The 17,711-nt window shown below is 39.3% G+C and overlaps 1 protein-coding gene across 1 annotated transcript in view; it reads right to left on the bottom strand.

The window, feature by feature from the left end:
- Positions 1–17,711, bottom strand: part of MKLN1 (muskelin 1, intracellular mediator containing kelch motifs) — a 163,167-nt gene that overhangs the window by 59,019 nt on the left and 86,437 nt on the right. The window contains exons 8-9 of the mRNA XM_006887133.1: positions 14,998–15,063; positions 1,762–1,874 (exon numbers count right to left, since the gene is read on the bottom strand). Of these exons, the coding sequence (XP_006887195.1) occupies positions 1,762–1,874; positions 14,998–15,063 (179 nt within the window). The remainder of the gene's footprint in view (positions 1–1,761; positions 1,875–14,997; positions 15,064–17,711) is intronic.

Here is a 17,711-nt window from a genome sequence, read left to right as displayed (position 1 = left end):
CACCGTCTCTGACACACCCATATTCATTTTAAATAGGTTAAACCACATCGCAAAGCACATAGCTGAGGAAGTTGAATGGTTTCAGCAATTAATTACAAGTCAGGCTGGCAAATTAAGTTAGGAGATGATACTGAAAAAAGAGGCTAGGCCACAAATCATGAGAAACATGAGTTTACATTTTAAGCAGAAGGATATGAAGCTGAATACTGTGTCTGTTAGGATTGTGATTCACATATTCCTGTGTCCACGTGTTTCATAGTGTCCTCCACCATACACTGCCTCAGGACGTGGTCTTGTGACTTTTTTTATCAAGGAGACAGTAATAAGCCTGTGGTTTGCTTTTGTTCACTGTGTCCTCTCTGTATTTTTGATTCTCCCATGAGAACAAACCATAGCTAGCCTACCAGAAGATTAAGTGACTGTAAGACATCAAGCAGACCAACTAAAACCCTCCTAGACCAGCCACCCAAGAGTGAACCTGGTCAAAACCAGAGTCTCATTTACACAAATGCTTACTACTATACGGCATCAAGGCTTTGCGGATACTTGTAATGCAGCAGGACTGAAACAGGGACTGAGGCTAACAGCAGGATTTGAAGTAGAGGTATCACATGACCAAACATGTTTTTTAAAAACTACACTGAAGGATGGAAAATAGAAATGGAGCTCTACAACAGAAACAGAAAAGTTAAAGAAACCACAGGATTGAAATCAATGACCAGAGGAACGGAAAGAAGACACCTAAAATGTGTTAATTGGTGCTGCAGCTGCCAGGATGCAGACATTGATTAGTTTACTGCAAGAATTATAGATATAATCAACTTAGACTTAAAATAGTTTACAAAGACTAAATAAGGTATTTTTAAAAACGTGTACATATTTTTTGTTAAGGAATCATTTTAGTAAATGGTACTTCAACATCAAAAAGTGAAGGCCATTTTTATACACTCTTACAGAAAGAAATTAGAATTTTAACACATGTTTCAAAAGGTAAGCAAGAACCCAGTTTCCTAACACTGAAGACATTGCAGCAGATATTCTGAAATGGCCTTCCCACATGAAAATATGTGGGTTTCCAATAAGGTCTCCTCCCTGTCCCTTTGTTCCTATTACTGTTTTGTAACAGTCAGATTTTCACTTATGATCTGAAATAGCTTAGATGGAGGTTGCCAAAAAAAGTTCTGTATAAACTGAAAACAATATTAATGTTAACTACATTTTATCTTAGTATATAATCTTGCTTTCATTTAATTCAAAGCCATAAACCCAAGTCATGGATTTTATCATAGATGTATTATACTACAGAAATACATCTTATATGCCTGCACACATAGACGTACACTCACACATACATAAGATATAATTTTAATCAAAACTAAAGCAAATCATAGATGAAAACTACTATATTTTGAGGCAGTAAGGGGTCCAGACATTAAAAGAACTTTTTTCAAAGAAAACTAAAGTAAGACGAATGCTTAAAACTACAGGTGACATGACATCAGAAAGAGAAATGGTTATTTGGTTAACATTTCGAGATTAAAGCATCAAATAGTAAGATGTTATCATGATGCTCATTTTTATTACTGTACATAAAATAGATTTGTTTGTGGACCAGTAGTTGAAGAACAAGGTATTGTTTTGAGAGCATGTCAAACCAGCTTGTTCATCCCAAATTCTGTTTCTACTGCTCACGGATACCGATCCGACAGTGCACACCCTTATTTCATTCAAGACACACCTATGGAAAGTCTGGGAACTTGCCTCTTTTTCAGTGTCTCGGGAGATACATGTCCACTGGTTCTCCTTCACGCTGTACGCCCAGAAGTCAGCAAGATCTTGGGTTCCATCCCAGCCACCAAACAAATAAACAGTCTCTAAGAAAATGAGAAAAACATGTGTAAAAAAACCCACACAAAACAGCTCAGGCACAAAAAGTACAGTGTCCAGGGTCAATGGTTCTTGAGATCATTTAAGAAGACACACTTACATAAACTTAAAATTGGCATTTTCAAATGGATAACTTTCCAAAATGTATACTAGACAAGTACTTGCTATACATTTAACTAGGAGATTTTGATTCTGTAGTCTCCTGGGGAGAAAAAGAATCTGTATTTTTCCAAGTATTCCAGGTGAATCTAATGGGAATCAGTTTAAGGGTTCTGGGGTAGGCCATGAGATGTTTTGTTGTTTGGTACCATCGAGTTGGAATTGCTTTATGGTTGACCCTAAAGCAGGTTTCAGAGACAGTAAATCGCACAAGAGGAGACTGCTCATTTTTGTCCTGAGGACCGGCTGGTAGATTTGAACCATATGCCTTTGAGTTGGTGGCCAACTTCTTACACTAAGTATCTTTAGACTGCAATACACTGAAACAAAAAAACCCAAGCTCAGGATTACCGAGTCAGTTATTCTCAGTAACCTCATGTTACATAACAGAACATAAGGTTTCTGGTAGTAATCCTTGTTGTTATGTGTTGCTGAATCGACTATGACTCATAGTGACCCTACGCACAATAGCTCTGCACCCTGCACTATCCTGAGCCAATCTTACTGTCTCTGACACACCTATCCTTATTACTCAGTTACTGTATGAATCCATTTCATCTGACGGCTTCATCTCCTGTGCTGTGCCTTGACCATTCTAAGCATATCCTTCTCCAAAGACTGATCCCCCCAGGCCATGTGCCCAAAGTCTGTGAGATGGAGCTTCAAAGTCCTAGCCTCCAAGGAGAAACTTGGCTTCTCTCTCTCCAGGACCTGTTAATCTTCTTAGCAGTTGGTATATTTTCAATACTCTTCTCCAGCACTACAATTCAAAGGCATCGATTATTCTGTCATCCTTACTTTTTGTCCAGCTCTCTTAATGCATAGCAAGTAACTGCAAAATCATGGCTTTGATCAGGATTCAGTCTCTAGACTAAAAAAATCCTTGCTCTTCAGCACTCCAGAGAGGTCCCTGATAGCAGATTTCCCTAATGCAATTTGTCTTTTGATTTCCTGACTGCTGGTGCCAAGACTGTTGATTGTGGAACCAAGCAAGCTGAAACTGGTTAACAACCTCAATCTTTTATCCATCCACCATGGTGCTGCCAACTGGCCCAGTGGTGAAAATCTTTGTTTTCTTGATATTGAGCTTCAATCTATATTGCAAACTATGGTTCTTGACTCTCTGCAGCAAATGCTTCAGATTATCCTCAGTCTGAGCAAGCAAGGTTGTGTCATCTGCATATTGCAAGCTGTTGATAAGTCTTCCTCCAATCCTGATTCCACACCCCTTCTCATAAAGTCTGACCTCTCAAATGATCTGTTCTGCATATAGACTGAAAAATTATGGAGACAGGATACATTCCCAAGGCAGTCCTTTTCAGGAAATGTATCACTGGGTCTTTCTTCTGAGACACTATCGGATGGTTTGAATTTCCAGTCTTTAAGGTTTCTATGCCACACAGAAATAAATAATGTCTCCATACTGTTAAGATCTAGACATGTATAGGTGTTAACTGTAGTGGAAGGGAACTGCATTATAAACCCAAAGGAGTTCAAATCCATCAGCGTCTCATGGGAGAAGGATGGGCAATCTCCTTATGTGTGATTTACTGCCTCTGAAAACCCACTGGAGGATCAGCTATGACTCATTCGTTTCTAACTGGATAATACATTTCAACAATAACAACATGAAGGGGTTACAATTCAAAATATACCCTTAAGACATTTAAGAATCTTTCACATCCCATAGAATTTTAAGAAATTTCTCCTATATTTTCATATAAATTGCAAACTCTAAATGAAACTTGCAGTCTATTCTTCAATCAAGAATTTTAAAAAATGAAAACAATCCCTGGAGGACATTATGCTGAGTGAATTATCTCAGTCACAAAAGGACAAATACTGCATAGTGCCATTGTTGTAAAACAGGACTGACATCGGTTTTGGGGGAGACTGAGAAAGATGGGATAAATAATGTATACTGCATTGAAACAAATGAGGGAGAAAACTGTTTAAAAGGGAGATTTGATTAGGTATTGTTGTCATGATAGGAGCCTAGAGGCTGCATAGTGGGGTGGACTTGGGAGGAGGGATTGTATAACAATGAAAGATTTTTACTTTTCAAAGAGAAGAGCAAACTGGGGCAGGAGGTTGGGCAGGGAGAAAAGCGCAACAATGAATGAATGGAAATCCTCAGTCTCTGTAAACTTGGATTAAAATTAATAATAATTTTAAAAAGTAAAAAAAAAGAAAAAAGAAATGAAAACAATCCTTCACAGCACTCTGAATCAGGACTGAGTCTGTGACTAACTGGGTAATCAAGCATGGCACATTTAACCATCCAGGGTCTTAAATCTTTTCATTTACAAAACTTCCAGTGTTCTAGTAAAGTTCTTAAAAAATAAGTTATATAAAAACATTCTAGAAATGGTATGAATGGTATTTCTAACTTTAAAACACAAAAGAAAAATCTACTTTGTAGCCACTAACTACCTTAGATCACTAACAGCACTGTGGTATATCTGATAATCTATCACACTATGGAAAACGTGTGGGCACGGTTCAAGTGTGAATTGATGGTGATTGTTTTAAACTAGGGAAAAAACCTGTCATATTTCAGGACTAGAAAACAATTTATTATCATTAGGTAAGCAACATTCTGCTTCCCAAATGGCAGACAGAAAAGGCTAGACCCTTGTTATTTGACAGGAGAAAAAAAGTAAAGAATTTTCATCTGGTTTGAAAATGACTTGCCAAGGCCTCACCATAAAGGCAATTAACCCTGTTACATTCTAAGCCCTAGAAAAGGAGGGGGCATATAACTAAAATAGCAATAGCAATTGACCTTTTGTTTGGAACTGCTTCTGAGCACCCTCTGGATAAGGTTACCCTGGTTCATTAACTTTAATAACCCTTCTGCTTGGTCTCTGGGTTCTCAATGTTCTTTCTGAAAAGCGGGTCTCTTTGTACACATAAATTCTCACAGCAAAGAAAACCCACATTTCCACAACAGCCTCATTGATAGCTGAGCAAAATAAAACCTGGCACCGAGCAGGCTCCCAATGGAATTAAGCCAAGATGTCATTCTTGCTCATGAAAGCATTGTGCTGTCAGATGAAGTTTAACAGTAAAACTGAATGAACTGGATAGAAACAGGCATTGTGATCTACCTGAATGAAGATGCAGAACAAATTTTAAAAAGTAAGTCATCTAATCATTTTAGTTAAGTCATTCAGAGACAAATTATTATCTGAAGTTATATAGAAATATCAGCAAAAGTACTATTAAGCTTATAAAGAATATTAAAGACATTTTAAAAATCAATAAGAAGACAACTGTAGAGAGAGGAGGAGGAAAAAGAGAGGACAAAACCCAAGTGTCTGCAACGAGGCTGGCTTCCTGGGTGTTCTGTTTGATGTTTATGGGACGTCCAACATTCGCATTCATCCCTGGGGCAGTACAATCCTCCTTAAGCAGCAGCCTTTTCTCTCAACTTTCTCTTAACGAAGCATAGGCTACCAAGGGCTGTGCCTTTCTCCCAGCACTCAAAGTGATACAGTGGACTACTCAGAGACAGCATAACACTTTGTTGTTGTTGTTGTTACGTGCCGCTGAGTCAAGGGTGACTCACAGCGACCCTATAAAGTCCTCAACACTTGTGTGACTTTCATCCTCTCTCCAGGTTCATAGGGTTTCTGGAAGCAATCTATTATAGAAGTGGATGCCACTCCTGCTTCCAAGTTTATTTTAATGGGGAGCTCCACCAAACACCGTCAGCCATGAAAAACAGGCCTGAGAGCCGCAGGCCCTAGGGCCCTTCCGTATTTTACCATTTCGGCACGCCCAAATGCTGGCGAACTCTGGGCCAGAGACCTCAGTTCATCTGGCAAGTCCACTCTGCATGGCACTTTAGAGAAGTAAAAAGAACCGAGACATAGTTGCTATCCTCAAGGAGCTTACAATCTAGTTAAGAATGTAAAGCAAACTGTCTTAGGATATGCTAAGTGCTGCAGACAGGTTAAAAAAAAAAAAGCATCACTAAGTTCCAAAGAGGGACAGGTAATATCCAGCTGAGGGCTCTGAAGAAAGGCTGTGTGGTAGCAATGGCTTTGGCCTATGCATCTTAAGGTGTCCTTCTGTTCTGTTAGGCAGAATGGGGGAACTGACGAGAAGATTTTTCAAGCAAAGTATTAAGTGGGAATAAAAGTATAGAGATAGACAAAACACACAAGAGTTTGAAAAGACAAGAGCTCTAGAGTCAATCAGATCAAGGCTTGAATTACAAGGCTTGAATGCCATAGCTGTGTAAAGTGCCTTAGTCACTGGTTTCCTAATCTCTAAGAGGTAAATAATCTGCTCTTATCTACTGTGAGAATTAAATTCTGACTGTAAAGTGATGAAAACCTAAGGAGGCAGCAGGTAGAGATTAGATTAGGGAGAAAGGTGTGGCCAGATCACAGAAGGAGGAAAATGAACTTGACTCCACAACACAATGGACTAGTTATCAGTGCAACAGCAATCCCAAGTATAGCAAAAGGAAACAATGCACTGTCCAGTGCCATCCTGACTATACATGAACCCACTGCTAAGCAACCACTGACAATTTTAAGCAGCGCTGTGATGAGTTAACTATAGGACTGAATGCAAAGAAGGACCCAAAGAAAGGGCTTGGAAGTAATACGACCAAAGACAGTCTGTGAGGAGAATGTCAACCAATTTCATCTTAAAAGACAAAAACTAAACCATAATCTCTAATACAGGTGTGTTTGGAATCAGGATTAGGTAACTCCTAGAGCTACTCACTCTCTCTCTCTCTCTATATATATATATATAAATATTACTATATTAACATTAACACATTCATGTCTTTACAGGATTTTTAATAAAGACATAAGGATGAATCAGACTGTGCTCACTGCATTATCCTCCACAAGATGGCACACTATTTTTGTCATTAAATCCATTTCTTCACTCACAGAATGCATATTCACTATGCAATGCCATGCCTAGGCCCAAAACTTAAAAATTTTTGCATAAAAAAGAGGAAGATGAGGGTTAAGCTAATGAAGGAGGTTAGCTTAGTCCTCAGAGTTTAAAACAGATAACTACAGGAATATCAATGAAAATAATATTTTTAGGAATCACAAATTAATCTTCAAGATAAAAATGTAATTCTGACATTTAGTTTAAGTGTACAAATCCTTCAGAAAGCAAAGTCTAGTAAGGCCTCACAAAGATGAAAACTTCTGAAATTAGGAATTATAGGGAGAAAATATTTTATCAACTTCACTCTTACCTTCTTGAGTCACTCCCTTGACTGCTCACGACAAAGGAGAAAGAACCAGCAGATTATCAACTAGATTCATCTGCTTCTCTACTTTGTAAACAAAATATTCCTATACAAGCTATGATGACAAAACCACCAAGAAACTGAGTTTGTTTGTTGTTGTTGTTGTTTTTTTTTAGTGAATTTAATATGTCCTTCCTTATATTCCAGGCCAAAAGGATGTGTTTTATATCCAAGGTAATTCAGTTTGTATTCTTAACTAACTCCTTGTATTCTTATTTTAGAATGAATTTCTGATGTATGCTCTATGTAGCTATGGAAATACAGATGGACGAATGTGTTTGTAATTAACAACCAAAACTTTATGTTTCCTGACTTCCTTCAAGTTCCTTTAATGAATATCAAAGAAAACCACAGATGATACCAAATGTAAGGAAACAAAAGCACTTTCATCTAATTGCCATGAAACAGTCAGAGGTTCAGATTCCCATAGAGCAGCTCTTCCAAGTGGCAAGCAACGCTTTTGTAGATACCAAATACAGTGGCTTTCTCTGGGTCCTTCCATCTATTCTGAACGAAAGGGAAAAGGCCTTGTACTGTAGGCTGCAAAATTCAATGAGCTGCACAAAGAACTGCCTCCTAGAATGAACATTTAAATTTTCAAATTAACAGACTTCCATGGTGAAACACAGAGATTCTTTTCTCTCTTTCTATCCACTTATTTTATCAGAGTTGAAACCCATTTAAGGGTTTAAGAATCGAAGTGGCTAGGAGCCAGGAACAGGTTATAATCAATAAAAGTAACATGCGTATTCAGTAGGATAAATTACCACATTCCTTGTCTACCATGCTATAAAGGAGAGGGTTTACTTAGGAGAGAAGAAAGCTTTGAAAAATTAAATAGTAAAACTTATGCCACTATATATTTTATTGTGGTTGGTATATCCATAGATCTGTAACATGAAAATACATCAGAAAAAATGGAATTTAGCTACTACTAATTTTTCTTACTATTTAAAGAAAAGAATAGAAACCCCACCCACTGCCACTAAGCTGGGGCTGCCTCATGTGTTAGACTGCCCTGTGCTACAGAGTGAAACTGCTTCACTGGGGTTTCCTGGCTAGAGTATTTATGGAAGCTGATCAGCAGGCCTCTCTTCTGTAACACTAGTGGGCGGGATCAAACCATCAAACTCTCAGGTTAACAGTCAACGGCAAGCCACTTGTCCAATCAGAGACGCTGAAAGACTAACAATCAACAAATGCTTTGAGATACAATCCCTATTACTACACCAAACCAGCTGCTGAGAAGGTGACGCCACAGCTTTCAGGAGACTGTGCTCCCCCAAGGTTCTCGAAGGCTGTGACCCTTAACAAGTACATCTCCAGGCCTTTCCTCTGAGGCAGCTCTGGGGAGACGGAACTGCTAACTGTTCAGTCAGGATCCAAGTGTAAGACATTTAAGTCAACCAAGGATCCCAAGTTAAAGAAACTTAAGGTTTTGTTCTACTTGAGGTGCTCTTAATTTTTTTAGAACCTATTGTTGTTGTTGTTGCTATGTGCCGTCGATTTGCTTGCAACTCATAGCGACCCTATGTACAACAGCCCTAAACTCCGCTCTGTCCTGTGCCAATCGCACTGTCTCTGACACTCCCATCCCAATTATCCCAGTCACTGAATCAATCCACTTCATAGAGGGCCTTCCTCTCCTGTGCTGTCCCTCCACCCTCCCAAGCATGATGTCCCTCTCCAAGGACCGGTCTCTCCTCACAACATGTCCAAAGTATGTTAGACGGAGCCTCAGAATCCTTGCCTCCAAGGAGCCACCTGGTTTAACCCTTTCCAGGACAAATCTGTTTGTTTTCCTAGCAGTCCATGGTATTCTCAATACTCTACTCCAGCACCACAGCTCAAAGGCATCAATTCTCCTTCTATCCTCCTTGGTCATTGTCCAACTCTCTAATGCATAACAAGTGATTGGGAAAACCAAAGCCTGTATCAGATGCACCTTAGTCTCCAGAGAGACACCATTGCTCTTCAGTACTTTGGAGAGGTCCCTAACAGCAATGCGCCTTTTAATTTCCTGGCTGATGGTGCCAAGACTGTTGACTGTAGAGCCAAGCAAACTAAAGCTGTGTACAATCTCAATCTCTTCACCATCCATCCTGATGCTGCCAATTGGTCCAGTGGTGAGAATCTTTGTCTTCTTGACATTGAGCCTCAATCCATATTGTAGGCTGCAGTTCCTGACACTCTGCAGCAGGCACTTCAGGTCCTCTTCAGTTTCAGCAAGCAGGGTTGTGTCATCCGCATAACGCAGGTTGTTGATAAATCGTCCACCAATCTTGACTCCACATTTCTCCTCACAGAGACATAAATATATGTAATATTTAGAGCCTAGAATCCTTTTTATAATCAGAGGTCAGAAATCTTTCCAGAAAAGTGGATAGGTACATAAAATTTTACACATAACTCCAATCACACTTCATAAATTATGTGTTCCTATTGTAGAAACTTTAAAAAACATGTACTTAAAATAATGACAGGATTTCTTCAAATTATATGTCACTATTTATGGACCAACTTACGACCGAAATTCCAGATTCTTCAGTAATCTTAACGAAAATCTTTATTAGTAAGCCTATCAGATCTTCATGGAAAAAAAAATTCTTAACTATGTTTTAATACTTTTTCCTTAAAATATTACAAATTCATTTATGGGTTTCCATAAATTTAAACAACACTTAGAACAGTGTATATAAGATGAAATAAATCTATCAAAATGATAATGAATGTGGAATTAAGAGTGAGTTTTTTAACCCCTTAAAGCTGCTTTTCAAATTGTTTCCACAATGACATTCTGTCAATCCCATAACCAGCGAAAAAGTTAAATATATATATACACATAAAATTCTCACAATATAATTAATCAGTACGTTTTATATTTACATTTTACATTGGCATATATAAAATATCTACTTTACACCTAAGACCACTACATTTAACTCTCACAATGGCAATAACGTATTCTCATTTTTATCACATAACTAATTCATAAGGTTATAATGACATAAGGTCAACAAGCCAGGATTCAAGCCCCCCCCAGCCCAGTCCGAAGATCCAATTACAGTATGTGGTTTTAAGTTAAAACTGACAGGGGTGGGAGGTGTTCCTATAAAGACTTATGTTAATTACAATGGCTTTGAAGAAAACTAAGATCAACTTGATGGTAGAATAGCAACAGGGCTCATGGTGATAAACCCTTAGAGTATAGGAAAGCATCTCAATAAAGCACACATTAGTTTAATAATTGCAACAGAAGGACTTTTAGAAAAATTCAAGGGTATCTCACATTCTTTCTTGTGCCTAAATTAAATTCAGAAACAATGAAGACAAAGATCTATAGAACATTTACTTTTTCCTACCCACGGTTGTGGTTATGTGCCATCGAGTTGCTTGCGACTCACAGCGACCCTATGTACAACAGCCCTAAACTCTGCTGTCCTGTGTCTCTGACACTCCCATCCCGATTATCCTAGTCACTGAATCAATCCACCTCATAGAGGACCTTTATGCATGATAACTACAGCTTTAAGAAATAGTCTAAGGGAGCTCTGGTGGCCTAGCGGCAAGAAGCTGCACTGTAATCCCAGGAGGGGCAATCTCCTCCTGTACCAGTCAGATCTAATTTGATGGTACACACACAAAAAAGAATAAAATAAAAAAATAAAAGGAAAAGAAAGAAATAGTCTGTAAGTGAGCTCTGGTTGTCTGGTGGCAAGAAGCTGCAGTCTGCATCACAGAAGAGTATGGTTCGAATTCACCAGATGCTCTGCTGGAGAAGGAGAGGCAATCTCCTTCTGTACCAGTCAGATCAGATTTGACGGTACACACAAAAACAATAATAAAATAATTTTTTTAAAGAGAAAGACATGGTCTATTACAGTCCTCAACTTGGAATATGTTAAGATACAACCAATAAAATAACCTTACGGGGGGGGGGGGGAACCTCCCCAACATATAATAAATAGTATCATGAAGGGAGCTCTGGTGGCCTAGTGGCAAGAAGCTACACTGCAATCCCAGAGGTACACGATTCAAATCTACCAGGTGCTCTGCTGGAGAAGGAGGGGCAATCTCATCCTGTACCTGTCATATTCTATTTGATAGTACACACACACACACACACACACACACACACACACACACAAATAATAATAAAATAAATTTTAAAAAATAGTATCATATGAACCACGTGTTCATAATGACTCAATATTTGAGCATGACTTTCAAGTCTCTTTTGAAGAAAAATGGAATTTAAAATTTCAATTCAATTCAGCAAATATTTATGGCTCATCTACTCCACTCCAGACTCTGTGGGCATAAAGATAAATAAGGCAAAATCTTTTCTACCCCCTGCTTAGCAGCTTGCAGATGAACTGGCAGGAAGGGAAAGGAAGCTAATACAACCCTCTTCCCAACCAAACCTACATTCATCAATTCAATTCCGACTCACAATGACCCCATCAGAAAAGTGACTGCAAAACACTACGTACATTCCATTGAGTGAATGGACCATAGTTCTTCTAGCCATTCATTTGTTGACAAGCACTCAGGTTACTTCCATCTCTTTGCTACTGGGAATAATGCAGCAAAAAACATAGGTCTGGGAGTAAATTATACAATAATGAATGTGTGTGTATGTTTGTTTGTTGGTTTTTTTTAAGTGAACTGGGGATGGGGTTAGGGAGGAAAATGTGCAATAATGAGTGAAAATCCAACTTTTCCTATAAACTTTCGTTAAAACCACACACACACACACACACACACACTCTCTCTCTCTCTCTCTCTCTCTCCATACTACCACAGGAGAAGTAACGGTCTGAACAGTGTGCTTTCTAATTATGGAGGGAATATACTTTTTCAACTGCTCAGAAACCCACCGTCATCCTTAACTCTTGTCACATTCCACATCTCAATACATGTTGTCAATTCCATCTTCAAAAATATACCCAAAATTGGACCAACTCTCAAACACTCTTACTACTATTCTAACAGATGCCAGGGTCATCATCACTTCTCACAACGATCATGGCAAAAGCATCCGAAAAGATGTCTCTGCTTCAGCCCCTGACCCAACTTGCTGTTAGAAGGCAAAATCAGTTGATAATTCTTCTGAGAACCCAGCACTGACTTCCCATTTTATTCTAAATAAAAAGTAAAGTTCATACAAAGGCTAAAAAAAAAAAAATCTCCAAAGCAACCAGATCCCCTATTACTTCTCTGGGAATCCCTAGGTAGTACGAATGGCTAAGTGACTACTGATCTAAAGGTGGTGGTTCAAATGCACTTACAACATGTTGGTGATTTGCTTGAAAAAGTCACAGAAGTGAAAACCCTAAGGGGCAACTCAATCATTTGTATATGGGTCACCTGGGGGGGGGGGTGTCTAAGTCCACTTGATAACAATTAGCTATTTCTCTGACTTCATCTACTACTCTCTTCTCAAAATCTCTGCTCTAGCAACACATTATCAGAGTAAAAGCACAGAGTGGGGAAAAGACAGACAAGAGTCAACTATGGGGAGGGAGGGAAGAGTCAACTAAGACCATAGAGAGAACTTAGGATTCAGAAGGTTTAAAAACTAAACAGCACTGAAGTAGTGATAAAATGGCACTTTAAAGTCTTCTAATAATAGAAGAAGACTCTAAATTTTGTATAGATGAAAAATATGTTTAAAAATACATTTTTTAAAGTACTTCTATTATATCCTATGAAATACTGCCAATACAAGAGGTGGTCCAAGGTATACTTATGGTACTCCAAAAGAACAAACAAAACTGTGTTGGAAGAAATGCAACCAGAATGCTCCTCAGAAGCAAAATTTACAAGGCTTTGCCTGATATACTTTGGGCCTGTTGACAGGAGGCTTCAGTCCTCAGAAGGGGATTTTATGCTTGGAAATTTAAAGGGTTGGCAAAGAAAAAGCAGACCCTCAAAGAGATGGACTGGCTGCAACAAAGGGCTTAATTAAGCAAGTGGAAACTGTGAAGATGGCACACGGTCAGGCAGGGTTTCGATCTGCTGTGCAGTCACTATGAGTCAAAGCTGGGTGGACAGCATCTAAAAACAACATATTAGAAAAACTGACACAAGTCAATTTTTCTTTGTTGACACAGCACTAATAAACTCTGAGAAATTATCAAAAAGAGAGTTCTTGGAAGGGTTCCTCTGGTAAATATCCCATGTGAAAAAAGAGCAAGGGCCACGTGGGAAGCACTATATCTGACCTTTACCAACTTCACAGGAGGAAACTATCCCCACACATAGCATCAATAACACAAAACCAATTCCATGAGCTCAGACACGCTCCCATGTCTCTTTACAATAATCTCAACACCAATCTTACTGCTTGGCTGGGTCCAGAATCCAATGGGAGAGCTCACAAACCACACACAAGCATATTGGGAGAATTAAAAGGTTATAATTCAGATTAATAACAAAATACTGTCAAGACAGCTCCCAAAATGTGCACACAGGCACCTCAGCCTTGTGGTTCTAAGTCTTCCCATGTTAAAAGTCCTGCCAATATTGGCTTTCACCATAACTGTCCAACAAAGTACTCAGTCTTGTCAATATTGGCTCCCCTGGACTCCAAAGTCCCATCTCACATCCAATTTCTCCATCGCTGTTTGGCCATCCCAAAGCATGTCCTAGATTTCACAGGACTGGGTGATGTCTCACTTCTCTGGCCAGGTGAAGAATCTCTTCCGCTGAGGGAAGAATTCCTATCTGCTGTAGCTGGAGCTATTCAATTTATTGGCAAAACTAGTCAATCCTCTTGTAGACTGTTGAGACTGGCCAATCCCCTTGTGGAATGGTAGATAGCCAATCTCTTTGCAGCCAGGCCAACATGCCTCACTCACTCAGTTCACCCCTCCACACAGTCAGTCATCTATGAAAAGCCAAATTTAGAGACAAACTCCACACAATGACTATAGAAATCTTCTTACAATGCTTTCTTATAATGAGTGTTTCTAAAATAAAGCAAATAAGTATGTCAGTGAAGCAACTCTTTTCCTCTCTTTGAAATGTTAGAGAGTATGGAAGAAAAGGCTTTGATCACCAAGAGAATGCTGAACTCTTAGCTCAAATGCATAAAACAAAGAATGTAGACATCTATCCTTCTAAGATTTCACTTCAAGGTCTTCAGATTTGAAAATGTATTGAAATACCCAGTATTCAAATATACTGAATTCTTCATTACTATTAAAATGACATTAAATAAAAACAAAGAAATTATTTAACAGCATATGAACAGTGTTTAAATGGCAATTAATGGATGTACCAACGGTTAGCTACCAAATTTGACATTCTTCATTCTTAAAAATATCTTAATTCACTTTTACAATAATAATTATATGAGGGCATTAAAATATAGAGGTATTGAAAAACCGAGAATTCAGTTTTCAATACACTAGAATTTTCCACGAAAATCCAAACATATAAACTCAACACGAGTATATACTCATAGTCATAGCTTACAAATTGCATTTCCTTTATGGATCTAATTTCATCTGTGTATCAGCCTCATCTGCTGCTGCTTGGTCTAGGTTACGGATGTGGATAATACTCATTTACTCTGCTGCTCAACGATAATCAAGAACCTATGACCTTTAGGTGAATGAGAGAAAGTGTATTTCTATGTAAGTGATATCACTCACCTGTTTGAACATCGATAACCATCTGATGGCCGCCTCGCATTCCCGGTCGGTTATCTTCTCCATCACCTAAAGTAGAGGGGAAATTATTTTAAAGAAACAACAAAGAATTCAAAATCCAGAAAATTTTCTTTATAGGTCTATAATATCTAGCAAAAAAGTTAAAGCGTTTTAATATTAGTTCTGCTCTTTTACTCTAATTGATTTCAAGTCATTACATTAATGTTATGCAAATGTCATCTGACGCTATTTTCAATGTGCTGCTGTTGTTGTTATGTGCCATTGAGTCACCAGAGACTCATAGCGACCCTATGTTCAACAACCATAAACCCTGCTATCCTGTGCCAATCTTACTGTCTCCGACACACCTACCCCTATGACGCCAGTCACTAAATCAATCCATCTCATTGAGGGATCGAAAGTCTTCCTCTCCTGTGCTGTCCCTCCACCGTCCCAAGCATGATATCCTCTCCAAGGACTGGTCCCTCCTTGCAACATGTCCAAAGTATGTCAGACAAAGCTTCAGAATCCTTGCCTCCAAGAGCAGCCTGGTTTAACCTGCTCAAGGCTGAACCTGTTCATTAGCTCAAAGGCATCAATTCTCCTTCTATCTTCCCTAGTCATTGTCCAGCTCTCTGACAAAGCAAGTGACAGCAAAGACCACGGCATGTACCAGGTGCACCTTAGTTTCCAGAGTGACACCATTGCTCTTCAGTACTTTGGCAAAGTCTCTTAACAACAGACTTTCCCATTGCAATTGTTGTTGCTGTTAAGTGCTGTTGACTCACAGGCAGCTCATAGCGACCCTATAAAGGAGAGTCCTCTACGCTTTGGTGCCTTTCATCCTCTCTCCAGGTTCATAGGGTTTCTGGAGGCAAGCTATTATGGAAATGGATGCCACTCCTCCTTCCAAGCTTGTTTTAATCGGGGAGCTCCACCCCACTCTCTGTCTGCATTGGGTAGCCAAGCATTAATGCATTAGACACACCAGTGTCATGGTGTTCAGCCTCACAGCAACCAAAAGTGAACGTGATATGGCAACTTGTACACCAGGGCTATATGACCTAGAGGAATGTCTGAACAAAAACAATGAAAGACAGGCCTGAGGGGGGCAGATTAAAAGTCACCCACCATTGGCTTGGTAGCATTGCTTTCTGTCCAGTGGGCCAGATGATTATGGAAGTGGATGCCACTCCTCCTTCCACATTCTCTCTGCTTGCCGAGCCATAGCAACCCTGGGTGGAGCAAACCTGGGAGAACATGGCCGCCGACTCTCCCCTCCTCCTTCCGGGCTTGAAGCCCTGTGCTGCCGCCTTAAACCCTAGGCCAAGCCTGGCTTGCCTGGCTCCTGGAGGCAGAGCAGTCCTTTGCGTCCAAAAACTGCCAAAACACCCGCCCAAACACCACCATGCTCTCTCTGCTTGCCGGGCCATAGCCCATCGCAATACATCTTTTTAATTTCCTGGCTGCTGGTGCCAAAAGCGTTGACTTTGGAGCCAAGCAAACTAAAGCTGTCAACAATCTCAATCTCTTCACCATCCATCCTGATGCTGCCAATTGGCCCAGTAGTGAGAATATTTGTTTTCTTGATATTGAGCCTCAATCCATATTGAAGGCTGCAGTCCCAGACCTTCTGCAGCAAGCACTTCAGGTCTTCCTCAGTTTCATCAAGCAGGGTATGTCATCTGATGCCACATTTCTCCTCATACAGCACAGCCTCCCAAATAAACTGTTCTGCATATAGACTGAAAAGGTTTGGAGATAGGACACATCCCTGGCGTACACCCTTCCCAATTTTGAACCATGCAGTGTTTTCTTGTTCTGTTCTGACAACTGCCTCCTGGTCCAAAGTATAGGTTTCGCATAAGTACAATCAAGTGTTCTGGGATTCCCATTCTTCTCTTAGTTAGCCACAGTTTGTTGTAATCCACACAGTCAAATGCCTTTGCATAATCAATGAAACACAGACATTTCACACTATTTTCAATGTATTTATGATTAATACCCATAAAAACATCAAATAGTCCACAAAAGTTTAAAATAGAGTGAAAGATAAATAACAAAATTCAGGAATAGTGGTAAGGAGCTGTGTGGTCAACCCGAATCCACTAGCTGCTCTGCAAGAGAAAGATGGACAATCTCCTTCCTGTGAGAGTTCTGCCTCTGAAAACTGCTGGAGGTCAGCTATGAATTGCTTCTAACACATAACAATAACAACAACAAAATATTAAAATATAGATCTTAAAGCTCATAAAACTAACTGAAAGATAAGATGCTATAGAATTTTATATTAATGATTGTTTCATAATAGTACTGATTTTCAGTCAGTATTTCAGATGTTAGTTCCCATGTAATTTACTACCTATTTTATCTAAGCAGTACACTGATAGAGAACTACCAGAGATACAAGCTGAGTTTAGAAGAGGTCGTGGCACTAGGAAGATTACTGCCAATGTTAGATGGACCTTGTCAGAAAGCAGAGAGTACCAGAAGATTATCTATCTGTGTTTCTTTGACCATGCACAGACATTTGACTGTGTGGATCACAAAAAACTGTGGCAAACCTTGAGGAAAATGGCAATCTCAGAACACTTGATTGTGCTTATACGAAATCTATACATGAAGCAGTTCTCAGAACGAAGCTAGGAAACACTGCATGGTTCAAAATCAGGAAAGGAGTGCATCAGAGATGAATCCTGTCCCCATACCTTTTCAAT

This window comes from Elephantulus edwardii, unplaced genomic scaffold, assembly GCF_000299155.1.
Source record: "Elephantulus edwardii isolate Elephantulus edwardi_28Jun2011 unplaced genomic scaffold, EleEdw1.0 scaffold00055, whole genome shotgun sequence".
NCBI classification, from domain to species: domain Eukaryota; kingdom Metazoa; phylum Chordata; class Mammalia; order Macroscelidea; family Macroscelididae; genus Elephantulus; species Elephantulus edwardii.
Note: the sequence above shows the minus strand (reverse complement) of the source record. Positions and strands in the feature narration are given on the sequence as shown.